At 43.8% G+C, this 27,800-nt stretch overlaps 2 protein-coding genes across 6 annotated transcripts in view; both read right to left on the bottom strand.

Annotated features, from left to right (window-relative positions):
- LOC120050146 (serine protease FAM111A-like) overlaps positions 1 to 27,800 on the bottom strand; it is a 108,351-nt gene that overhangs the window by 32,357 nt on the left and 48,194 nt on the right. The gene's annotated exons all lie outside the window — the stretch shown is intronic.
- LOC120050145 (serine protease FAM111A-like) overlaps positions 6,369 to 27,800 on the bottom strand; it is a 59,921-nt gene continuing 38,489 nt past the window's right edge. For 3 of the 5 annotated variants that reach the window (XM_038996802.1, XM_038996804.1, XM_038996803.1), the window contains one exon: positions 6,369 to 9,554. In XM_038996802.1, the coding sequence (XP_038852730.1) occupies positions 7,542 to 9,554 (2,013 nt within the window). In that variant the 3' untranslated portion in view covers positions 6,369 to 7,541. The remainder of the gene's footprint in view (positions 9,555 to 27,800) is intronic. The other 2 variants (XM_038996806.1, XM_038996808.1) reach the window with 1 other exon arrangement.

The raw sequence follows: 27,800 nt of genomic DNA, 5'->3' as shown, positions 1-27,800 counted from the left end.
AGTCAGCAGGTGAGCTGGGGAAGGGGAAAGGGGATACCTAGTCAACAGGTGAGCTGGGGAAGGGGATACCTAGTCAGCAGGTGAGCTGGGGAAGGGGAAAGGGGATACCTAGTCAGCAGGTGAGCTGGGGAAGAGGAAAGGAGATACCTAGTCAGCAGGTGAGCTGGGGAAGGGGAAAGGGGATACCTAGTCAGCAGGTGAGCTGGGGAAGGGGAAAGGGGATACCTAGTCAACAGGTGAGCTGGGGAAGGGGAAAGGGGATACCTAGTCAGCAGGTGAGCTGGGGAAGGGGAAAGGGGATACCTAGTCAACAGGTGAGCTGGGGAAGGGGATACCTAGTCAGTAGGTGAGCTGGGGAAGGAGAAAGGGGATACCTAGTCAGCAGGTGAGCTGGGGAAGGGGAAAGGGGATACCTAGTCAACAGGTGAGCTGGAGAAGGGGAAAGGGGATACCTAGTCAACAGGTGGGAAGGGGAAAGGGGATACCTAGTCAACAGGTGGGAAGGAGAAAGGGGATACCTAGTCAGCAGGTGGGAAGGAGAAAGGGGATACCTAGTCAACAGGTGGGAAGGAGAAAGGGGATACCTAGTCAGTAGGTGAGCTGGGGAAGGGGAAAGGGGATACCTAGTCAACAGGTGGGAAGGGGAAAGGGGATACCTAGTCAACAGGTGGGAAGGAGAAAGGGGATACCTAGTCAGCAGGTGAGCTGGGGAAGGGGAAAGGGGATACCTAGTCACCAGGTGAGCTGGGGAAGGGGAAAGGGGATACCTAGTCAACAGGTGAGAAGGGGAAAGGGGATACCTAGTCAGCAGGTGAGCTGGGGAAGGGGAAAGGGGATACCTAGTCAGCAGGTGAGAAGGGGAAAGGGGATACCTAGTCAGCAGGTGAGCTGGGGAAGGAGAAAGGGGATACCTAGTCAACAGGTGAGAAGGGGAAAGGGGATACCTAGTCAGCAGGTGAGCTGGGGAAGGAGAAAGGAGATACCTAGTCAACAGGTAAGCTGGGGAAGGGGAAAGGGGATACCTAGTCAGCAGGTGAGCTGGGGAAGGAGAAAGGAGATACCTAGTCAACAGGTGAGCTGGGGAAGGGGAAAGAGGATACCTAGTCAGTAGGTGAGCTGGGGAAGGGGAAAGGGGATACCTAGTCAACAGGTGGGAAGGAGAAAGGAGATACCTAGTCAGCAGGTGAGCTGGGGAAGGGGAAAGGGGATACCTAGTCACCTGCTCGTTGCTCGTCATTTCACTGAGTCTACTTTTAACCTCTTGAGATGGGAAAACATGTTTTTTTTAATGAAGTTGAACGTGCTCTTTATGACAATGTTACAATTAGGTGACATAAATAGTTGTATTAAACCAAATTACCCAAAAGGAACTATTGAAGAAATGACCCTCTTATCAACCAATGGACTTCATAATAATGATATGGTGAATGAGTTTATCAGGAAGTGCATAGGAGATGTTGTACCCAATGTGACTATTAAAACCTACCCCAACCAGAAACCATGGATAGATGGGAGCATTTGCGCAAAACTGAAAGCGCGAACCACCGCATTTAACCAGGGCAAGAAGACTGGGAATATGGAAGACTACAAACAGTGTAGTTATTCCCTCCGCAAAGCAATCAAGCAGACTAAATGTCGGTATAGGGACAAAGTTGATACTCAGTTGAAAGGCTCAGACACGAGACGTATGTAGCAGGTGTTGGGGTAGGTTCCTTGTTCCTTGTCAATCATTGTCTTATTGGTGAAATCAGCAATCAGACAATATCTTCTTTAACTAAATCAATTAAACCTTTATTAATGCAATTGCAGACAGAAGTTGACAACAGAAACACAGCACGCATGTTTCAGAGTAAGTTCTGCAAAATAAAAAAAGGTCAAAGTTGCTTTAATATGCTTGCAGTCGAACCCCTAGTGATGTAACTGCCTACGTCAACACCTTCTACTCATGAGACCAAGCCCCTGCATATACAGTTATACAAACTTGCAGGAGAGAACAATAGTTCCAGTGTTTTCTAAGGGCTCGGCAGTAATTTTTCATTCCCGTGTGGTTTACAGTGGTATGTCTGACTTGTCTCTTATCTCTTTCCCTCCCCTGCAGGGTTCTGTGTCTGTTAATCTCTTTTAGCCTTGAGGCTCTTTCTCACAGACACCCTGTTTTGACTGAAATAACTCACACATCTTTCAGACCGTTTCTTATAAGAAGCAGAGACTAGAAAATAACTGTGGAACAGTATTAAACATTATAATGAATATATATATATTGCTAATCTGTGGTCCAGGACCCTATAAATGTAGTGGGGGAGGGGTCTTATAACCCCGCCCCTTCTATTAATACAACATCAGCATAATCAATTATTATAATACATCAATTTTTTGGTGCAGCCCCTATCATGACCCCAAGGTGAACCCCATCACAGGGTCTACAGACAACCACGGACTATAAAGGGAAAACCAGCCACCAGGACACTGACGTCTTGCTTCCGGACAGGCTGACCACCTTCTGCCCTCACTTTGAGGATAACACAGTGCCACCGACGAGGTCCGCTATCAAGGACTGTGCCACTGACGAGGTCCGCTATCAAGGACTGTGCCACCGACGAGGTCCGCTATCAAGGACTGTGCCACCGACGAGGTCTGCTATCAAGGACTGTGCCACTGACGAGGTCCGCTATCAAGGACTGTGCCACCGACGAGGTCCGCTATCAAGGACTGTGCCACTGACGAGGTCCGCTATCAAGGACTGTGCCACCGACGAGGTCCGCTATCAAGGACTGTGCCACCGACGAGGTCTGCTATCAAGGACTGTGCCACCGACGAGGTCTGCTATCAAGGACTGTGCCACCGACGAGGTCCGCTATCAAGGACTGTGGGCTCTCCTTCTCCGTGGCCGACGTGAGTAAGACATTTAAGCGTATTAACCCTCGCAAGGCTGCGGTGCAAGACGGTATCCCTAGCCGCGTCCTCAGAGCATGCGCAGACCAGTTGGCTGGTGTGTTTACAGATATATTAAATCACTCCCTATCCCAGTCTGTTGTCCCCACATGCTTCAAGATGGCCACCATTGTCCCTGTACCTAAGAAAGCAAAGGTAACTGAACTAAATGGCTATCGCTCCGTAGCACTCACCTCTGTCATTGTGAAGTGCTTTGAGAGACTAGTCAAGGATCATGTCACCTCCACCTTACCTGTCACCCTAGACCCACAACTGCATCTTGCCATCTTTATGTAATACATGTATCACTAGCCACTTTAACCTATGCCACTTTATGTTTATATACCCTACATTACTCATCTCATATGTATATACTGTACTCTATACCATCTACTGCATCTTGCCATCTTTATGTAATACATGTATCACTAGCCACTTTAACCTATGCCACTTTATGTTTATATACCCTACATTACTCATCTCATATGTATATACTGTACTCTATACCATCTAATCAAATCAAATCAAGTTTATTTTATATAGCCCTTCGTACATCAGCTAATCTCTCGAAGTGCTGTACAGAAACCCAGCCTAAAACCCCAAACAGCAAGCAATGCAGGTGTAGAAGCACGGTGGCTAGGAAAAACTCCCTAGAAAGGCCAAAACCTAGGAAGAAACCTAGAGAGGAACCAGGCTATGAGGGGTGGCCAGTCCTCTTCTGGCTGTGCCGGGTGGAGATTATAACAGAACTATGCCAAGATGTTCAAAATGTTCATAAGTGACAAGCATGGTCAAATAATAATCATGAATAATTTTCAGTTGGCTTTTCATAGCCGATCATTAAGAGTTGAAAATAGCAGGTCTGGGACAGGTGGCGGTTCCATAACCGCAGGCAGAACAGTTGAAACTGGAATAGCAGCAAGGCCAGGTGGACTGGGGACAGCAAGGAGTCATGCCCGGTAGTCCTGACGTATGGTCCTAGGGCTCAGGTCCTCCGAGAGAGAGAAAGAAAGAGAGAAGGAGAAAATTAGAGAGAGCCAAGATTTTCAAAATGTTCATAAATGACAAGCATGGTCAAATAATAATCAGGAATAAATGTCAGTTGGCTTTTCATAGCCGATCATTAAGAGTTGAAAACAGCAGGTCTGGGACAGGTAGGGGTTCCATAACTGCATCTACTGCATCTTGCCTATGCCGTTCTGTACCATCACTCATTCATATATCTTTATGTACATATTCTTTATCCCTTTACACTTGTGTGTATAAGGTAGTAGTTGTGGAATTGTTAGGTTAGATTAGTCGTTGGTTATTACTGCACGGTCAGAACTAGAAGCACAAGCATTTCGCTACACTCACATTAACATCTGCTAACCATGTGTATGTGACAAATAAAATTTGATTTGATTTGCTTACTGCCCCAATAGATCCACAGATGATGCAATCGCTGCCACACTGCACTCTGCCGTATCCCATCTGGACAAGAGGAATACCTATGTAAGAATGCTGTTCATCGACTACAGCTCAGCATTCAACACCATAGTACCCTCCAAGCTCATCATCAAGCTGTTCAACTGGGTCCTGGACATCCTGACGGGTCGCCCCCAGGTGGTGAAGGTAGGAAACAACATCCCCTCCTGTACTCCCTGTTCACCCATGACTGCACTTCACTGAAAGTATTGATTATGTAATAGACATGTACCACTGTCTCACCCTACACTGTTTAGTGCCAAAGAAAGGGTTTCCTCCTCTGCTGTAGTTGAGGGCTAAATCACCATGGAGATATTTCTATATAAATCACAAGCTCTACAGCCAGGACATTAGATCAAATACAGGATGACAATATTACTCTGTCGACTCTAAATGGATTCATGTTATTTCTCTCTTCTCGGGTTCCGGTTAAATGAGATACAATACAACTTTGTGGCTTTCGTTATTTTTTTTGCCCTCAGAATGCCCTGTATCCTTTGAAATGATCCAATCTCCTGATAATGGAGGCTAGGTTTTCAGAACCAGGAAATGTTTCAATAATAAATGTCATGTGATCAGAAACACCATTGTGTGGTCAGTCATGTGATCAGACACACCATTGTGTGGTCACAGTCATGTGATCAGACACACCATTGTGTGGTCACAGTCATGTGATCAGACACACCATTGTGTGGTCACAGTCATGTGATCAGACACACCATTGTGTGGTCAGTCATGTGATCAGACACACCATTGTGTGGTCACAGTCATGTGATCAGACACACCATTGTGTGGTCACAGTCATGTGATCAGAAACACCATTGTGTGGTCAGTCATGTGATCAGACACACCATTGTGTGGTCACAGTCATGTGATCAGACACACCATTGTGTGGTCACAGTCATGTGATCAGACACACCATTGTGTGGTCAGTCATGTGATCAGACACACCATTGTGTGGTCACAGTCATGTGATCAGACACACCATTGTGTGGTCACAGTCATGTGATCAGACACACCATTGTGTGGTCACAGTCATGTGATCAGACACACCATTGTGTGGTCACAGTCATGTGATCAGACACACCATTGTGTGGTCACAGTCATGTGATCAGACACACCGTTGTGTGGTCACAGTCATGTGATCAGACACACCATTGTGTGGTCACAGTCATGTGATCAGACACACCATTGTGTGGTCACAGTCATGTGATCAGACACACCATTGTGTGGTCCACTTGCAATAAGAAGCAATGAGAAAGCTGTAATTGTCACATGTATTTATTAGTCACTAGTTTTATACATGTTATCTTTTTCATTTAATGAGTTATAACAATTTCAACATGATACAGAATTCCAATGTAATGACAATTACAACCTTATACAAGGAAATTATGAAGACATTCTCAGAAGAGTACAAAAGTATTGTTGAAACCAACATTGAAAAAGTATTGAGCTATTAACTTTAACAAAATGTGTGACAAGTGAAACCAAAGACAAGTGATCAAAATTCAAAGTAACAAAAACGTAGAACACAATAGTACATGTTTTGAATGATATGTTGACAGTTGCATCTACAAAGTTCTATTGAACCTTTATTTTATCAGGAAGTCCCAAAGTCTCAGAGAAATGCAGAAAATACAAAGGATATCATAAGGAACCAGACAATTACAGCAAACAGCCGTGTGTGTTACGTGTGTTGTGTGTGTGTTACGTGTGTTGTGTGTTTTGTGTGTGTTATGTGTGTTACGTGTGTGTTGTGTGTGTGTGTTATGTGTGTTATGTGTGTTGTGTGTGTGTTGTGTGTGTTACGTGTGTTGTGTGTGTTGTGTGTGTTGTGTGTGTGTTGTGTGTGTGTTATGTGTGTTGTGTGTGTTGTGTGTCCACCTTGCAACCAGGCACCGACATCTGACTGCCACTGTGGGTAGAGTTAAGTCACAGGGCCTTCATTTAATTTTTTTTTTAAAAAAAAACGTTATTTAACTAGGCAAATCAGTTAAAGAACAAAATCGTATTTAAAACGACAGCCTACCCCGACGCTGGGCCAATTGTCATGCAGCCTGGATTCAAACCAGGTACTGCAGTGACGCCTCAAGCACTGAGATGCAGTGTCTTAGACCGCTGTGCCACTCGGGAGCCCAAATTATAGAATAACAAACGTTATACGGAGTTCCACACGACTGTATGGGGTGGTTATGTAGATATATAGAGGGCTGATGGTGAGGCAAGATGGGATACACACGACTGTATGGGGTGGTTATGTCGATATATAGAGGGCTGATGGTGAGGCAAGATGGGATACACACGACTGTATGGGGTGGTTATGTAGATATATAGAGGGCTGATGGTGAGGCAAGATGGGATACACACGGCTGTATGGGGTGGTTATGTAGATATATAGAGGGCTGATGGTGAGGCAAGATGGGATACACACGACTGTATGGGGTGGTTATGTAGATATATAGAGGGCTGATGGTGAGGCAAGATGGGATACACACGACTGTATGGGGTGGTTATGTAGATATATAGAGGGCTGATGGTGAGGCAAGATGGGATACACACGACTGTATGGGGTGGTTATGTAGATATATAGAGGGCTGATGGTGAGGCAAGATGGGATACACACGACTGTATGGGGTGGTTATGTAGATATATAGAGGGCTGATGGTGAGGCAAGACGGGATACACACGACTGTATGGGGTGGTTATGTAGATATATAGAGGGCTGATGGTGAGGCAAGATGGGATACACACGGCTGTATGGGGTGGTTATGTAGATATATAGAGGGCTGATGGTGAGGCAAGATGGGATACACACGACTGTATGGGGTGGTTATGTAGATATATAGAGGGCTGATGGTGAGGCAAGCTGGTCTTCAAGAGAAAAAACATGTACCTTTGTCTGAGAACAGGTAATCTACCCTGAAATGCCTGAAAGACACTAATTTTAGAGCAACACACATACAGACATACATCAGCATTTGAAAACAGTGGCCAGGTAAACAAGCATGGATTGCTGTCATACCTTGTCCATTACACGGTAAAGAAACCAATGTGTCATTTTGTAATTTAGGTGGACTATCCTTAAATGGACATAGTTGTGTTGTTCCCAATACAACGACTGGATGTATTTGCAACAAAACCTACTCATCCATGGGCTCATCATCATCATCGGTCTGGGATAACTTGACAAGAATGTTTTCCAACATGAACTCTTTCAAAGCTTCATTTCCTGCTATCTGAATCTTTTCCAGTACCTCCTTTTTTGAAATGATCCATGTTCTAAGATTTTCTTTCATTCTTAGATGGTTCTCATTTTCCTTAACTGTTTCCCAGACTGCTGTCAAGGCTGCACTGAATGAGGGCTTCCATTCCGTTACCAGGTGTCTGATAAAATTGTAAATGAAATCACGCGAATGGAGGCCTGTCAAGGCTTCTCTGGTGAACTTGGTCAGTATTTCAACATTGTTTCTGTTCATCATCTCGATCAGAAAGTTCTCCAGTATGGTGAAGAGAGGGATGGCATACTCAATCACACTCTTCACTCCTTCATCTTTGTAGGGAAACCCTCCAGTGTGCATGGCTATCACCTGGCAGGACTCATCAAAGACTGGGGAGCCAGAAGCTCCATGGAAGAGGCAGGTGTCATAGGTCACTTCAGTGCTGTCTGGTTTCATGAGCATGTCATAATTCACTTTATTCTCTTCTATGGATGTATTGATCAGCATATCCATTCTGTCATTTTTCCCAGTCTCTCTTTGGAAAGCCTCACCTCTTCTTTCTCTCTCAATAATGGTGGTGGGGTCGGTTCTTTTCACTCCTCCACCTGGGTGTCCAATGAGACAGACTCCACCTGTCTTTGGATCTGGGCTAGATCTACAGAGAAGACCTGTGGAGGTGTCAACGTCCTGAAGCTCTAGTACAGCAAAGTCCACATGTCGATTGTAGGCGTCAAATCCCCATTGAAAGTCAATGATCTCTGGTTTCACATCTATCTCCTTCAGATTTGACTCACTGGGATTTTCTTTGTTGAATGTGGCAGTTACTTTGGCTGAGATATGGCCATATTCATTAACATAGAAGATGCCATCTTTTTTAAACAAATGTGCATTTGTCAGAATGTAATGATCAAACAGCAGGAAGCCAGTGCCTTGCTTGACCCCCTTGACATCGATCATACAGACTGAGTCACTCAGTTCCATCAGCTTCTTAACTGTGTAGACTTCAGAGAACCCCTCTGTGCTCTTTCCAAATTCCCCGCTTAAATGACTTAGTACCCCAGAATATTTCTTCTTTTTGTACCTCTTCTTCATCTGTTTCACCAAATCAGCAAACTGGTGGCGAAGAATCTTCAAAATCTCAGCAGAATCTGTCACTGTGACTGGATATTTCTGTTTTTTGGGGGGCTCCCCTGCAGCTGATGTTTCAGTGCTTGTGTTAGACATGGGGAGTTGTATGGAGTTAGTCTCGTCTTCTTTCTGAAGGTTAGAGCCAGCTTGTGGAGGGGCAGTTGGAGCCTGTGTGGCGTTTCTCTCTTCCAGGATCATTTTGAAGGTTTGTTTATCCAGACAGTCAACTAGTACATTCATCTCAACACACCTCGGTGGATCTGATTCCGATTCAACGAGAGTGAAAGTTTGAATGAACACATTGTCATGGAAGCGTCCATCTCTTGTTAGTGCCGTCTCCACTGTCTCTCCACAGATGGCGTAGATGCAAAGAGGGCTAAAAGGTTTTAGTTTTTTGTTTTTGAGCAGTTGCTTGGTTTTGGTGTTCTTACCACCTTCAGATTCAATGTAAAAAATGACATATTGCTTATTTTCTTTATAAATCTGTGTGGTTTCAGTTGTGGCCTCTTCACTATCATTGAAAACGGTTGATATGGTGAGTATTTGACCATTCTTAATCAGATGACAAGGGAAGTGTGTTGCTATTGGTTTCTTTCCTTTCATTGTTTGTATAACAAGGTCTTGTCTTTGCATTGTCTTCTCTTGTTGTCTTGTCTCCATCTTCTGTTTCACAGTCTTTTCCTTTAGAACACAGAATTTGGAACTTGTTTCAAGAGCCTGTAACACGCTGCAAGGGCTTTTACAGGTGATTTCATACCGGTCTTCTTTATCAAGGAATTTGAAGCGAAAGCGGTGAAGATGTCCCTGCTGTGAGGAAATCAATGAAAAGTACATTAATATGAATACACATACACTGCCTTGGGAAATTATTCAGACCCCTTGACTTGTTCCACATTTTGTTACGTTTCAGCCTTGTTCTCAAATGGATTAAATAAAAAAGATCCTCAGCAATCTACACACAATACCCCATAATGATGAAGCAAAAACAGGTTTGGAAATTGTTGAAAATTTGTGGAGAAAAAAACTACAGAAATACCTTATTTACATAAGCACCTTATTCGTAGCGCTGGCTGCACGGCCAAACTAGTACAACTAAATGCATGCTTTTCAATCGTTCGCTCTCCACACCCGCCCACCTGACTAGCATCACTACTCTGGACGGTCCTGACTTAGAATATGTGGACAACTACAAATACTTAGGTGTCTGGCTAGACTGTAAACTCTCCTTCCAGACTCACATTAAACATCTCCAATCCAAAATTAAATCTAGAATCGGCTTCCTATTTCAAAACAAAGACTCCTTCACTCACGCCGCCAAACATACCCTCGTAAAACTGACTATCCTACCGATCCTCGACTTCGGCGATGTCATTTACAAAATAGCCTCCAACACTCTACTCAGCAAACTGGATGCAGTCGATCACAGTGCCATCCGTTTTTTTGTCACCAAAGCCCCTTATACCACCCACCACTGCGACCTGTATCCTCTAGTCGGCTGGCCCTCGCTACATATTCGTTGCCAAACCCACTGGCTCCAGGTCATCTATAAGTCTATGCTAGGTAAAGCTCCGCCTTATCTCAGCTCACTGGTCACGATAACAACACCCACCCTTTACACGCGCTCCAGCAGGTATATCTCACTGGTCATCCCCAAAGCCAACACCTCCTTTGGCCGCCTTTCCTTACAGTTCTCTGCTGCTAAATACTGAACTAATTGCAAAAATCGCTGAAGTTAGAGACTTATATTTCCCTCACTAACATTAAACATCAGCTATCTGAGCAGCTAACCGATCGCTGCAGCTGTACATAGCCCATCTGTAAATAGCCCATCCAACTACCTCATCCCCATATTGTTTTTATTTACTTTTCTGCTCTTTAGCACACCAGTATTTCTACTTGCACATCATCATCTGCTCATCTATCACTCCAGTGTTTATTTGCTAAATTGTAATTACTTCGCTACTATGGCCTATTTATTGCCTTATTGCCTCCTCACTCCATTTGCACACACTGTATATAGACTTTCTTTTTTTCTATCGTGTTATTGACTGTACGCTTGTTTATTCCATGTAACTCTGTGTTGTTGTTTGTGTCGCACTGCTTTGCTTTATCTTGGCCAGGTCGCAGTTGTAAATGAGAACTTGTTCTCAACTAGCCTACCTGGTTAAAAATAAATCAAAATAAAAAAAGTATTCAGACCCTTTGGTATGAGACTCAAAATTGAGACAGAATTGTGTCGAAGCACAGATCTTAGGCAGGGAACCAAAACATTTCTGCAGCATTGAAGGTCCCCAAGAACACAGTGGCCTCCATCAATCTTAAATGGAAGAAGTTTGGAACCACCAAGACTCTTCATAGCACTGGCCACCCGGCCAAACTGAGCAATCGGGGGAGAAGGGCCTTGGTCGGGGAGGTGACCACGAACCCTGTGGTCACTCTGACAGAGCTCTAGAGTTCCTCTGTGGAGATGGAGAACCTTCCAGAAGGACAACCATCTCTGCAGTACTCGACCAATCAGGCATTTATGGTAGAGTGGCCAGAAGGAAGCCACTCCTCAGTAAAAGGCACATGACAGCCAGCTTGGAGTTTGCCAAAAGGCACCTAAAAACGCTCAGACCATGAGAAAAAAGATTATTTGGCCTGAATGCCAAGCGTCACTTCTGGAGGAAACCTGGCACCATCCCTACAGTGAAGCACTGTGGTGGTGGCAGCATCATGTTGTGGGGATGTTTTTCAGCGGCAGGAACTGGGAGACTAGTCAGGATCGAGGGAAAGATGAACGGAGCAAAGTACAGAGAGATCCTTGATGACAACCTGCTCCAGAGAGCTCAGGACCTCAGACTGGGGTGAAGGTTCCCCTTCCAACAGGACAACGACCCTAAGCACACAGCCAAGACAACGCAGGAGTGGCGACTTGACAAGTCTCTGAATGTCCTTGAGTGGCCCAGCCAGAGCCCGGACTTGAACCCGATCGAACATCACTGGAGAGACCTGAAAATAGCTGTGCAGCAACGCTCCCCATCCAACCTGACAGAGCTTGAGAGGATCTGCAGAGAAGAATGTGAGAAACTCCCCAAATACAGGTGTGCCAAGCTTGTAGCATCATACCCAAGAAGACTCAAGGCTGTAATCGCTGCCAAAGGTATTCAACAAAGTACTGAGTAAAGGGTCTGAATACTTATGTAAATGTGATATTTCCGTTTTTTATTTTAATATATTAGCAACAATTTCGAAAAACATTTTCACTGTCATTATGGGGTATTGTGTGTAGATCGATGAGAAGAAAAAAACACAATTTAATACATTTTAGAATAAGGCTGTAACCTACCAAAATGTGGAAAAGGTCAAGGGGTCTGAAAACTTTCCGAAGGCATTGTATGTACACTTACATTGACACATAGGTGTACACTGAATATACATGACTACACAAAAATAAACTAATTGCAATATTATTATAACTCATATCTATAGTAGTATTATTATAACTCATATCTATAGTATTTTTTTTTTTAAATATTCATATTGTAGACTGCCAAAAAACGTGTTTTTTTAATTTTTATATGACTTAAAAGCAATATACTCAACAAATAGCACATTTTTTATTGCCCGCATACAGTTGAAGTCGGAAGTTGACATACACTTAGGTTGGAGTCATTAAAACTAGTTTTTCAACCGCTCCACAAATTTCTTGTTAACAAACTATAGTTTTGGCAAGTCGGTTAGGACATCTACTTTGTGCATGACACAAGTAATTTTTCCAACAATTGTTTACAGACATATTATTTCACTTATAATTCACTGTATCACAATTCCAGTTGGTCAGAAGTTTACATGCACTAAGTAGACTGTGCCTTTAAACATTTTGGAAAATTCCTGAAAATTATGTCATGGCTTGAGAAGCTTCTGATAGGCTAATTGACATCATTTGAGTCAATTGGAGCTGTACCTGTGGATGTATTTTAAGGCCTACTTTCAACCGCAGTGCCTCTTTGCTTGACATCATTGCAAATCAAAAGAAATCATCCAAGACCTCAGAAAAAAATTGTAGACCTCCACAAGTCTGTTTCATCCTTGGGAGCAATTTCCGAACGCCTGAAGGTACCACGTTCATCTGTACAAACAATAGTACGCAAGTGTCGTGTCTTTGCTATCATTAAATTGAAGACTTATAGTTTATATCAAAGATTCCTGTAATTAGGGATTACGCGATCAACTGATTAATAACGTAACTAATTAACTATGAATTTTGGGGGCACCAGGGAAAGTAGTCAGATTACAAAGTTATAATTTCCCAATATAACCTTTCAGATATTTTCATATCTGATCAATAGTCTTCTGATTAATGATTTATTTATTTTACCTCACGTTAGTCTCATTCCAAACGTCGTAAATTGTTGGTTATCTGTACGAACCCAGTCTTCACTATGAGTCATCCATACATCAATTATCTTAAATCATTTATTTATTACTAACTAAGTAATTCACAGAAATGCATAAACAAACAAACAAACTTAAAATGGTTACATGAAATGATGGGAGAAATATGCCCTAGTGGGCTGAACCGGCATGGCGGCTTGTTGGACAAACGGAAAATTGGGGGGTCGACTCAGAAGTCACTAGAGTTCATAATTATAACAATTGACATGCTAATCCTTTACACATGAACGCTCACTCATTCGGGAACAATTGCAATCAATATATATATATTTACGCTCGGTGTGTCGTCTTGATCGCTGGAGAGAAGTTCGTTTTTGTTGGAGAGTTTGGTCCGTCTTTCTGTCTTGGTTATTGTGGATAGTTCAGAGTGACATTCGTTATAGAATGGATGTTTTGGCGGTTGTCGTTCTTCGCGTTCAATGATACCGAATTCCTAGCTGCAGACTAGTAGTCAATATCAACGACTTGTTCTTATTCGTCTAAGAGTTTAACCACGTGGTATGGTTAAAGATTCAGCAATGGTACTTAACCTTCGTTCTCCTCCTATGGAGAAAAAACATGGTCTGGTGATAATTTCTCAGAGTTGGGCTTTTATTCGGATAGCAGAGAGGGCTGTCCCAGGATGTCTGACCCAACTGGCTCAGGGGCGGGTCCTCGGATTTAGTTCAAATCAAAAGGGATTTGTATTTTTCTTCATTAAACAGTCCAAAATCATATTACACAATTATACAAACAGTATCATACTCACTCATTAATTTTATACAACAAACAGATGTTAACCTCATATCTGAGGTTATTATACAAACAGCGGTATGGTAATGTAGCCACACAGTCTCCCATGAGTTTCCCACATTGTGACGAACGGACCGGTTAATAGCTGGACTTTTCACCGATCTTTTATACTTTTGCAGGAACATGAAATCTGTTCGTACCTCAAGTTCTGTGAGGTGGAAGAAACTTCCTTTGTCCTGAAAGTTTACCCTCTCTCTAATACTGTTTGGCCATGAGGAGATTCTCAGGAATTTACGACGTCTCTCTGTGACCACAGCATGGGTTGAAGGAGGAAAGGGGGAGGCAGGGAGAGGGGGATGGGCTTTATGTACCTAAACAGGCAACGTCATGACACAAGTATAAACACAATGGGACCACGCAGCCGTCATACTGCTTCGGAAGGAGACGTGTCTCCTAGAGATGAACGTACTTTGGTGCGAAAAGTGCAAATCAATCCCAGAACAACAGCAAAGGATCTTGTGAAGATTCTGGAGGAAACAGGTACAAAAGTATCTATATCCACAGTAAAACGAGTCCTATATCGACATAACCTGAAAGGCCGCTCAGCAAGAAGAAGCCACTGCTCCAAAACCGCCAAAAAAAGCCAGACTACGGTTTGCAACTGCGCATGGTGTCGTGTCTTTGGCATCATTTAACTGAAGACTTATTTTTTTATCAAAAATTCTTTGTAGTTAGTATTACGTGATTAAACTAATTAATCATGTAACTGTAATTAACTAGAAAGTCGGGGCACCAAGGAAAATATTCAGATTACAAAGTTAAAATTTTCCTAATATAACTTTCAGATATTTTAATATCTGATCAATTAGTCTTCGAATTAATGAATTATTCTTTACCTCACGTCAGTCTCATTCCAAACGTAGTAAATTGTTGGTTATCTGCACGAACCCAGTCTTCACTATGAGTCATCCATACATCAATTGTCTTAAATCATTTATTTATTACTAACTAAGTAATTCACAGAAATGCATAAACAAACAAGTAGATATGGTTACAAGGGAATGTGCCCTAGTGGGCTAAACCGGCATGGCAGCTTGTTAGACAAAGGGACTGAGAAGGGCACGAAAGATAAGAGACACTACAAAATTGATAATTATAACAATTGAAATGCTAATCCTTTGCACATGAACGCTCACTCATTCGGGAATAATTGCAATCAATATATATATTTACGCTCAGTGTGTCGTCTTGATCGCTGTTGGAAGGTTAGTTTCTGTTGGAGAGATTGTCCACCCTCTCTGCCGCCCTCTCTGCCGTGGTTAGAATGGCTAGTTCAGAGTAACATTCAGCAATGTTGTTGTAGAATAGATGTTTCGGCGGTTGTCGGTCTTCACGTTCAATGATACCGAATTTCTAGCTGCAGACTAGTAATTAGTATCAAAGATTTGTTCTTATTCTGTCGGTATCAATAGTCTAAGAGTTTAACCATGTGGGATGTTTAAAAGATTCAGCAATCTACTCAAACCCTATTTCCCTCTGTGATAGAGGTACTGGTCTCGTCTCAACCCTCTCATAATTGAGGTAAGCTGGGTCTGGTGATAGAAAACTCAGGTGGGGGTTTTATTTGGAAGAGCAGAAAAGGGCTGTCCCATGATGCCAGATCCTGCCTGTGCTCATGGGTCGGTCCTCTGATTTAGTTAACTTCTTTCAGCTAGGGGGCAGAATTTTTATGTTTGGAAAAATAACGTTCCCAAGGTAAACGGACTATTTCTCAGGCCCAGATCGTAGAATATGCATATCATTTACAGATTAGGATAGAAAACAATCCAAAGTTTCCAAAACTGTCAAAATATTGTCTGTGAGTTTAACAGAACTGATTTTGCAGGCGAAAACCTGAGGAAATCCAACCCGGAAATGTCTTTTATTTGGAAAAATCCCTGTTTCATTGCCTGCCCCTCCCCCATTTAAAGGGGTATCATCCAGATTCCTTTTCCAATGGCTTCCTCAGGCTGTGACCAGGCTTTAGACATAGTTTCAGGCTTTTATTTTGAAAAATGAGCGAGATTTATCAAAACGCGTCAGGTGTCCTTTGATTAGTTCATGCGCCCGAGAGTTGTAGCTCGACATTTCCTTTCTCTGTAGTATTGAATAGTTTACCGTCCGTTTGAAATATTATTAATATTATCGATTATGTATGTTAAAAACAACATGAGGATTGATTATAAAAACGTTTGACATGTTTCTACGAACTTTACGGATACTTTTTGGAATTTTTGTCTGCCCTTCAGGACCGGAACGAGCCTGTTGTTTTCTGAACATAACGCGCAAACCAAATGGCGGGTTTTGGTTATAAAACTAATCTTTATCGAACAAAAATAACATTTATTGTTTAACTGGGAGTCTTGTGAGTACAAACATCTGAAGATTATCAAAGGTAAGCGATTCATTTTATTGCTTTTCTGACTTTCGTGACCAAGCTAATTTGCGGCTAGCTGTTCTTACTGTTTTGTCTAGTGATTGATAAACTCACAAACGCTTGGATTGCTTTCGCTGTAAAGCATATTTTCAAAATCTGACACGATAGGTGGATTAACAACAACCTAAGCTGTGTTTTGGTATATTTCACTTGTGATTTCATGATTATAAATATTTTTTATATATATTTTTTTAATTTGGCGCTCTGCAGTTTAGCGGTTGTTGTTGATAAATGATCCCGGTAACGGGATCTGTGAGTCAAGAAGTTCAACTCCAAAGGGAATTGGAGTTTCCTTCATTAAACAGTCTAAAATCACATTACATAATTTCACAAATAGTTTAATCTTTACTCATTAATTTATACAACAATTAGATGTAAGCCTCATAACTGAGACTCTGGTATAAACAGGGTTATGGTAATCTGGCTGTTTTGTCTCTCATGAGTTTCACAAAATTGTACCAAATGGACCAGTTCGTAGCTGGATTCTTCCCCTACTGTGTATACATTCTCCAGAACATGAATATTGATCAGTTCTCACGTTCTGTGGAAGAAATTCCTTTGTTCTCTCTATGAAACTCACTCTCTCTCTATACTGTCTGGCCATGAGGAAGGATCTCCTCCAGGAATTTACGACCTGAGACCACAGCAGCCTGGGTGTAGGAGAGGGGGGGGGGGGGGGTGCAGAGGGATGTGGATGGTGCTCGCTGTACCCAAAGAGGGCAACGTCATGACAATGGGGACAAAGATCATACTTTTTGGAGAAATGTCCTCTGGTCTGATGAAACAAAAATATAACTGTTTGACCATAATGACGATCGTTATGTTTAGAGGAAAAAGGGGGAGGCTTGCAAGCCGAAGAACACCATCCCAACCATGAAGCACGGGGGTGGCAGCATCATGTTGTGGGGGTGCTTTGCTGCAGGAGGGACAGGTGCACTTCACAAAATAGATGGCATCATGAGGCAGGAAAATTATGTGGACATATTGAAGCAATATCTCAAGACATCAGTCAGGAAGTTAAACTTGGTCGCAAATGGGTCTTCCAAATGGACAATGACCCCAAGCATACTTCCAAAGTTGTGGCAAAATGGCTTAAGGACAACAAAGTCAAGGTATTGGAGTGGCCATCACATCTGACCTCAATCCCATAGAACATTTGTGGGTAGAACTGAAAATCGTGTGCGAGCAAGGAGGCCTACAAACTTGACTCAGTTACACCAGCTCTGTCAGGAGGAATCGGCCAAAATTCACTTAACTTATTGTGGGAACCTTGTGGAAGGCTACCCGAAACGTTTGACCCAAGTTAACTAATTTAAAGGCAAAGCTACCAAATACTCATTGACTGTATGTAAACTTCTGACCCACTGGGAATGGGGTGAAAGAAATAAAAGCTGAAAGAACTAATTCTCTCTACTATTATTCTGACATTTCACATTCTTAAAATAAATTGGTGATCCTAACTGACCTAAGACAGGGCATTTTTACTAGGATTAAATGTCAGGAATTGTGAAAAATTGAGTTTAAATGTATTTGGCTAAGGTGTAGGTAAACTTCCGACTTCAACTGTACATACTATTTGTATGGCTCTACTTCCTGCTAGAGAGTAGAGAGTACTCATGGTGGAATCCTTTAGAGCTACAGAGCATTCAGAAAGTATTCTATTCATACCTGTTGACTAATTCCACATTTAGTTGTGTTACAGCCTGAATTAAAAATGGATTCATTTGATGTTTTTTTCTCAACCATCTACACACAATACCCCATAATGACAAAGTGAAAACATGTTTTTAGACATTTTTAACAATGTAATTGAAAATGAAATACAGAAATCTCATTTATATGAGTATTCACACCCCTGAGTAAATACTTTGTAGAAGCACCTTTGGTGGATATTACAGCTTTGAGTCGTCTTGGATATGCCTGTATCAGCTTTGCACATCTGGATTTGGGAATTGTCTCCCATTCTTTCTTGCAGATTTTCTCAAGCTCTGTTAAGTGAACAGCAAATCTTCAAGTCTTTCCACCAATTTTCAATGGGATTCAAGTCTGGGCTGTGGCAGGGCCACTCAATGACTTTAACATTCTTGTTCTGAAGTCATTCTAGCGTTGCTTACAGCGTTGGCTGTATGCTTGGGGTCATTGTCCTACTAGAACGTAAATCTTCGCCCCAGTTTAAGGTAATTTGCACTCTGAAGCAGGTTCTCATCAGGCCAAAGAGTAAAATATTTGTCTCAGACAACAGAATCTTTTGCCTTATGATCTCAGAGTCTTTCATGTGCCTTTTGGCAAACTCCAGGCCTGCTGTCACGTGCCTTTTTCTCAGGAGTGGCTTCCGTCTGGCCACTCTCCCATAAAGCCCAGATTGGTGAAGTGCTGTAGAGACTGTTGTCCTTCTGGCAGGTTCTCCCATCTCAGCCAAGGAACTCTGTAGTTCTGTCAGAGTGGTCATTGGGTTCTTGGTCACCTCCCTGACCAAGGTCCTTCTTTCCCCGGTTGATCAGTTTGTTTTACTTCCATATGTTTTCCATTTCCTAATGATGGAGACCGCTGTGCTCTTGGAAACGTTCAACATTCTAGAAATTATTTTATACCCTTCCCCAGATATATGCCTCATTACAATTCTATCTTGGAGATCTACGGACAGTTCTTTGGACTTCATGGCTTAGTTTCTGCTCTGACATGCACTGTGAACTGTGGGACCTTATAGACGTGTGTTTATTTCTTAATCAAGTCCAAACAATTGAATTGGCCACAGGTGGACTCCAATCAAGTTGTAGTGATCTCAAGGATAATCAAAGGAAATTGGATGCACCTGAGCTCAATTTGGAGTGTAATAGCAAAGGGGTGTGAATACTTATGTAAATTAGATATTTCTGTATTTTATTTTCAATATATTTGTAAAAAATTTCGAAAAACATGTCTTCACTTTGTCATTATGGGGTACTGTGTTTAGATGAGTGAGAAAAAACAAACAATTTAATCCATTTTGAATTCAGGCTGTAATACAACAACATGTGGAATAAGTCAAGGGGTATGAATACTTTCTGAAAGCTCTGTATATGTTTCCAGCTCATGCATATCAATATAGCATGTGCTTTCATAATATATGCCATTTAGCAGAAGCTTTTATCCACAAAATATACATTTCTCTCATTTAATAAATAATTATCTGTTACTTTTATTATGAAAACTGAAAACAAAACAAATGTTGATCAAACCAATACTTCATGGTTGATTACAAATGCATGTGTTATAAACATTATACTGACCATGCTATCATTAGGCTCAGTTATCTCCATCTTCTTCCTCTTTTGATCTGGAGATGAATCACTCTGGAAGAGAAAAATAACAGAAGTTTGAAGGTTCTAAAGAAAATACAATATGGACTTTCAGAATATGAAATACCATGTTTATCATGATAATATGGATACACATACACTACATGACCAAAAGGATCTGGACAACCCTTCTACATACACATACACACCACAATATGTGGATACCCCTTCAAATTAGTGGATTCAGCTATTTCAGCCACACCTGTTACTGACAGGTGTATAAAATTGAGCAAACAGCCATTCAAACGCCATGGACAAACATTGACAGTAGAACGGCCCATACTGAAAAGCTCAGTGACTTTCAACGTGGCACCGTCATAGGATGTCACCTTCACAACAAGTCAGTTCGTCAAAATTCCTGCCCTGCTAGAGCTGCCCCGGTCAACTGGAAGTGCTGTTATTGTGAAGTGGAAACATCTAGGAGCAACAACGGCTCAGCTGCGAAGTGGTAGGCCACACAAGCTCACAGAACGGAACACATAAAAGCACGTAAAAATTGTCTGTCCTTGGTTGCAACACTCACTACCGAGTTCCAAACTGCCTCTGTCCTCGGTTACAACACTCACTACCGAGTTCCAATCTGCCTCTGTCCTCGGTTACAACACTCACTACCGAGTTCCAATCTGCCTCTGTCCTCGGTTACAACACTCACTACCGAGTTCCAATCTGCCTCTGTCCTCGGTTACAACACTCACTACCGAGTTCCAATCTGCCTCTGTCCTCAGTTACAACACTCACTACCGAGTTCCAATCTGCCTCTGTCCTCGGTTACAACACTCACTACCGAGTTCCAAACTGCCTCTGTCCTCGGTTACAACACTCACTACCGAGTTCCAATCTGCCTCTGTCCACGGTTACAACACTCAATACCAAGTTCCAATCTGCCTCTGTCCTCGGTTACAACACTCACTACCGAGTTCCAATCTGCCTCTGTCCTCGGTTACAACACTCACTACCGAGTTCCAATCTGCCTCTGTCCTCGGTTACAACACTCACTACCGAGTTCCAATCTGCCTCTGTCCTCGGTTACAACACTCACTACCGAGTTCCAAACTGCCTCTGTCCTCGGTTACAACACTCACTACCGAGTTCCAATCTGTCTCTGTCCTCGGTTACAACACTCACTACCAAGTTCCAATCTGTCTCTGTCCTCGGTTACAACACTCACTACCGAGTTCCAATCTGCCTCTGTCCTCGGTTACAACACTCACTACCGAGTTCCAATCTGCCTCTGTCCTCGGTTACAACACTCACTACCGAGTTCCAATCTGCCTCTGTCCTCGGTTACAACACTCACTACCGAGTTCCAATCTGCCTCTGTCCTCGGTTACAACACTCACTACCGAGTTCCAATCTGCCTCTGTCCTCGGTTACAACACTCACTACTGTGTTCCAATCTGCCTCTGTCCTCGGTTACAACACTCACTACTGTGTTCCAATCTGCCTCTGTCCTCGGTTACAACACTCACTACTGTGTTCCAATCTGCCTCTGTCCTCGGTTACAACACTCACTACCGAGTTCCAATCTGTCTCTGTCCTCGGTTACAACACTCACTACCGAGTTCCAATCTGCCTCTGTCCTCGGTTACAACACTCACTACCGAGTTCCAAACTGCCTCTGTCCTCGGTTACAACACTCACTACCGAGTTCCAATCTGCCTCTGTCCTCGGTTACAACACTCACTACCGAGTTCCAATCTGCCTCTGTCCTCGGTTACAACACTCACTACTGAGTTCCAATCTGCCTCTGTCCTCAGTTACAACACTCACTAACGAGTTCCAATCTGCCTCTGTCCTCGGTTACAACACTCACTACTGAGTTCCAATCTGCCTCTGTCCTCAGTTACAACACTCACTACTGAGTTCCAATCTGCCTCTGTCCTCGGTTACAACACTCACTACCGAGTTCCAATCTGCCTCTGTCCTCGGTTACAACACTCACTACCGAGTTCCAATCTGCCTCTGTCCTCGGTTACAACACTCACTACTGAGTTCCAATCTGCCTCTGTCCTCAGTTACAACACTCACTACCGAGTTCCAATCTGCCTCTGTCCTCGGTTACAACACTCACTACTGAGTTCCAATCTGCCTCTGTCCTCGGTTACAACACTCACTACCGAGTTCCAATCTGCCTCTGTCCTCGGTTACAACACTCACTACCGAGTTCCAAACTGCCTCTGTCCTCGGTTACAACACTCACTACCGAGTTCCGATCTGCCTCTGTCCTCGGTTACAACACTCACTACCGAGTTCCAATCTGCCTCTGTCCTCGGTTACAACACTCACTACCGAGTTCCAATCTGCCTCTGTCCTCAGTTACAACACTCACTACCGAGTTCCAATCTGCCTCTGTCCTCGGTTACAACACTCACTACCGAGTTCCAATCTGCCTCTGTCCTCGGTTACAACACTCACTACCGAGTTCCAATCTGCCTCTGTCCACGGTTACAACACTCACTACCGAGTTCCAATCTGCCTCTGTCCTCGGTTACAACACTCACTACCGAGTTCCAATCTGCCTCTGTCCTCGGTTACAACACTCACTACCGAGTTCCAATCTGCCTCTGTCCTCGGTTACAACACTCACTACCGAGTTCCAATCTGCCTCTGTCCTCGGTTACAACACTCACTACCGAGTTCCAATCTGCCTCTGTCCTCGGTTACAACACTCACTACTGAGTTCCAATCTGCCTCTGTCCTCAGTTACAACACTCACTACCGAGTTCCAATCTGCCTCTGTCCTCGGTTACAACACTCACTACTGAGTTCCAATCTGCCTCTGTCCTCAGTTACAACACTCACTACCGAGTTCCAATCTGCCTCTGTCCTCGGTTACAACACTCACTACCGAGTTCCGATCTGCCTCTGTCCTCGGTTACAACACTCACTACCGAGTTCCAAACTGCCTCTGTCCTCGGTTACAACACTCACTACCGAGTTCCAATCTGCCTCTGTCCTCGGTTACAACACTCACTACCGAGGTCCAATCTGCCTCTGTCCTCGGTTACAACACTCACTACCGAGTTCCAATCTGCCCCTGTCCTCGGTTACAACACTCACTACCGAGTTCCAATCTGCCTCTGTCCTCGGTTACAACACTCACTACCGAGTTCCAATCTGCCTCTGTCCTCAGTTACAACACTCACTACCGAGTTCCAATCTGCCTCTGTCCTCGGTTACAACACTCACTACCGAGTTCCGATCTGCCTCTGTCCTCGGTTACAACACTCACTACCGAGTTCCAATCTGCCTCTGTCCTCGGTTACAACACTCACTACCGAGTTCCAATCTGCCTCTGTCCTCGGTTACAACACTCACTACTGAGTTCCAATCTGCCTCTGTCCTCGGTTACAACACTCACTACCGAGTTCCAATCTGCCTCTGTCCTCGGTTACAACACTCACTACCGAGTTCCAATCTGCCTCTGTCCTCGGTTACAACACTCACTACTGAGTTCCAATCTGCCTCTGTCCTCGGTTACAACACTCACTACCGAGTTCCAATCTGCCTCTGTCCTCGGTTACAACACTCACTACCGAGTTCCAATCTGTCTCTGTCCTCGGTTACAACACTCACTACCGAGTTCCAAACTGCCTCTGTCCTCGGTTACAACACTCACTACCGAGTTCCAATCTGCCTCTGTCCTCGGTTACAACACTCACTACCGAGTTCCAATCTGCCTCTGTCCTCGGTTACAACACTCACTACCGAGTTCCAAACTGCCTCTGTCCTCAGTTACAACACTCACTACCGAGTTCCAATCTGCCTCTGTCCTCGGTTACAACACTCACTACCGAGTTCCAATCTGCCTCTGTCCTCGGTTACAACACTCACTACCGAGTTCCAAACTGCCTCTGTCCTCAGTTACAACACTCACTACCGAGTTCCAATCTGCCTCTGTCCTCGGTTACAACACTCACTACCGAGTTCCAAACTGCCTCTGTCCTCAGTTACAACACTCACTACCGAGTTCCAAACTGCCTCTGTCCTCAGTTACAACACTCACTACCGAGTTCCAAACTGCCTCTGTCCTCGGTTACAACACTCACTACCGAGTTCCAAACTGCCTCTGCAAGCAACGTCAGCTCAAGAACTGTTTGTCGGGAGCATCATGAAATGGGTTTCTATGGCCGAACAGCCACACACAAGCCTAAGATCACCATGTGCAATGCCAAGCGTTGGCTGGAGTGGTGTAAAGCTCGCCGCCATTGGACTCTGGAGCAGTGGAAAGGCGTTCTTTGGAGTGATGAATCACGCTTCACCATCTGGCAGTCCGACAGACAAATCTGGGTTTGCCAGATGCAAGGAGAACGCTACCTGCCCGAATGCATAGTGCCAACTGTGAAGTTTGGTGGAGGAAGAATTGTAACACCCTGATCTGTTTCACCTGTCTTTGTGATTGTCTCCACCCCCCTCCAGGTGTCGCCCATCTTCCCCATTATCCCCTGTGGATTTATACCTGTGTTCTCTGTTTGTCTGTTGCCAGTTCCTTTAGTTTGTCAAACCTACCAGCGTTTGTTTCCCTGCTCCTGTCTGTTTTCCTGCTCCTGTATTCTAGTCCTTCCCGGTTTTGACCGTTCTGCCTGCCCTGACCCTGAGCCTGCCGTTTTGTACCTTACCCCCCCCCCCCCGTTCTGGATTACTGACCCTGAGACTACACGCCGTTCTAAACCCTTTACACCCTCTCTGGATTATTGACCCCTGCCTGCTTTGACCTGTTGTTTGCCTGCCCCTGTTGTTGTAATAAAGTCTTGTTACTTCTACATCGTCTGCATCTGGGTCTTACCTAAACGTGTTAAGAATAATGGTCTGGGGCTGTTTGTCATGGTTCGGGCTAGTGAAGATAAATCTTAACGCTATAGCATACAATGACATTCTAGACAATTCTGTGCTTCCAACTTTTGTGGCAACAGTTTAGGGAAGGCCCTTTCCTGTTTCAGCATGACTATGCCTCCGTGCACAAAGCTTGGTACATACAGAAATTGTTTGTTGAGGTCGGTGTGGAAGAACTTGACTGGCTTGCAGAGCCCTGACCTCAACCCCATCGAACACCTTTGGGATGAATTGGAACGCTGACTGCGAGCCAGGCCTAACCGCCCAACATCAGCGCCCAACCTCACTAATGCTCTTGTGGCTTAATGGAAGCAAGTCCCCCCTGCAGCAATGTTCCAACATCTAGTGGAAAGCCTTCCCAGAAGAGTGGAGGCTGTTATAGCAGAAATGTTCCAACATCTTTGGGAAAGCCTTCCCAGAAGAGTGGAGGCTGTTATAGCAGCAATGTTCCAACATCTTTTGGAAAGCCTTTCCAGAAGAGTGGAGGCTGTTATAGCAGCAAAGGGGGGACCAACTCCATATTAATGCCAATGATTTTGGAATGAGATGTTCGATGAGCAGTGTCCACATACTTTTGGTCATGTTTGGGGTGGCAGGTAGCCTAGTGCTAGTTGTCATTCATATCAGGCATCCTGAACAACAACTTTAATTTGATCAAAATTAGTAAATATGATGCTTTTTTATGTAACCCATCAAAATGCATGCATAGATTGCAACTAAAACAAAAAATTACTTATTTTTCACAAATACATGTATTAACTTACATTGCTGTCAAGAGGCTCAGATTTCACCATGGCTGCCATTGGACCTGTGAAATCATTATTCAAAAAAATATTATTTGATAATTTATGGTTGACAATAACAGGTAGGTTGCAGGGTTTTTAATAAAGAGCAAAATACTGCAAGATACACCAGTACCTTTCTTCTGTCTTTGGCTTGTAAAATAGACACAACAAGCCTACTGTATTGATAGCTCCAATGGCGCTCAATGAGTTAAGTTGACTCCAACTAGTTGCAAAGTAAGTTGTGATTGTATAGTATCCTACAGCTTGTAGGTTTATTTATTCTCCAATTAGAAGTGACTGGCAGACACAAGTGAAAACAATTCATTCAAAAAAGGAATTGATTGATTAACAGAGGTATGTGATGGCTATCTTAGTGGGACTAGCATCAACACAATGCCAAAGACTTGAGACTTTACTTTCATCAAACTTCATTGTTCTAATTCTGATTGTGGTGTTTCTTCACTGAAGTCAATCTCAACCTTTGTTGTTAGCAAAGGTAACTCTCTAGGATAATGTGTAGATGCTCAACCAAAGAAACACTGCTGTTGTGTTCCCCTGATGTACAGACCACTGATGTTCTACTGTTGTGTTCCCCTGATGTTCTACTGTTGTGTTCCCCTGATGTACAGACCCCTGATGTTCTACTGTTGTGTTCCCCTGATGTACAGACCACTGATGTTCTACTGTTGTGTTCCCCTGATGTACAGACCACTGATGTTCTACTGTTGTGTTCCCCTGATGTACAGACCACTGATGTTCTACTGTTGTGTTCCCCTGATGTACAGACCACTGATGTTCTACTGTTGTGTTCCCCTGATGTACAGACCACTGATGTTCTACTGTTGTGTTCCCCTGATGTTCTACTGTTGTGTTCCCCTGATGTACAGACCCCTGATGTTCTACTGTTGTGTTCCCCTGATGTACAGACCACTGATGTTCTACTGTTGTGTTCCCCTGATGTACAGACCACTGATGTTCTGCTGTTGTGTTCCCCTGATGTACAGACCACTGATGTTCTACTGTTGTGTTCCCCTGATGTACAGACCACTGATGTTCTGCTGTTGTGGTTTATGATGATGATACTGTCTTGGTGTTTGAAGAAGAGGAAGCCCAGTGATTGGTTAAGAGACGTCTTTTCAACCTAAAAGGTGTATTTTCAACGTCTTGTGCTCGTACCGAGGACTCCTTTGACTTTGTGCTCTCGTTTCAGCGGTCAGGATGGTGGATCAGGCTGGCAACAAACTAGGAGTGGTTCAATGAATTGAACATCATTTAATGGACTCAACAGAACAAAGTTTACGGCGTGAACAAAAAGAAACACAATCACATATCAATTATAACATGGGTTCTCACTATAAGAGTAGACTAGTTATGATAGATCAAATGTGATTTGGAGGGGGACCACATTTTAGATACGGATACTCTTCCCCTTTGTTTCAGAACATTTTGTGAAATATAATTTCCACCCTGTACATGTATCAACCCATTGTAATTGTATTAATATAATGACCTGATGTAAAGACATGAACAATAACAAGACCAACCGTCATTGTAATTCTAGCATTCACAATTGGCCCAGCGTCATCCGGGTTAGGCCCAGCGTCATCCGGGTTAGGCCCAGCGTCATCCGGGTTAGGCCCAGCGTCATCCGGGTTAGGCCCAGCGCCATCCGGGTTAGGCCCAGCGTCATCCGGGTTAGGCCCAGCGCCATCCGGGTTACCGTCATCCGGGTTAGGCCCAGCGCCATCCGGGTTAGGCCCAGCGCCATCCGGGTTACCGTCATCCGGGTTAGGCCCAGCGTCATCCGGGTTAGGCCCAGCGCCATCCGGGTTACCGTCATCCGGGTTAGGCCCAGCGTCATCCGGGTTAGGCCCAGCGCCATCCGGGTTACCGTCATCTGGGTTAGGCCCAGCGCCATCCGGGTTAGGCCCACCGTCATCCGGGTTAGGCCCAGCGTCATCCGAGTTAGGCCCAGCGTCATTCGGGTTAGGACCAGCGTCATCCGAGTTAGGCCCAGCGTCATCCGGGTTAGGCACAACGTCATCCGGGTTAGGCCCAGCGTCATCCGGGTTAGGCCCAGCGTCATCCGGGTTAGGCCCAGCGTCATCCGGGTTAGGCCCAGCGTCATCCGGGTTAGGCCCAGCGTCATCCGGGTTAAGCCGTCATTGTAATTAAGAATTTGTTCTTAACTGACTAGCCTAGTTTAATTTTTAATTTTTTTATGTTTGCCTTGATGACTGCTTTGCATTATTCTACAATGTAGAAAATAGTCAAAATAAAGAAAACCCCTTGAATGAGCAGGTGTTCTAAAACATTTGACCGGTGGTGTGTATAGTGTACTGTATAAACGCACCGCCTCCCCCCCCCCCATGCAGTGAGCGTAACATACCTGCCCCACCCTCAACTTCTGGAAAGGTCCTGTCTAAACCAGATGGTAGTAAATTAATAAAGC

The sequence above is a fragment of the Salvelinus namaycush genome, chromosome 6 (genome assembly GCF_016432855.1).
Source record: "Salvelinus namaycush isolate Seneca chromosome 6, SaNama_1.0, whole genome shotgun sequence".
Taxonomy (NCBI): Eukaryota; Metazoa; Chordata; class Actinopteri; order Salmoniformes; family Salmonidae; genus Salvelinus; species Salvelinus namaycush.
This window is presented reverse-complemented; position numbering and strand designations above follow the sequence as displayed.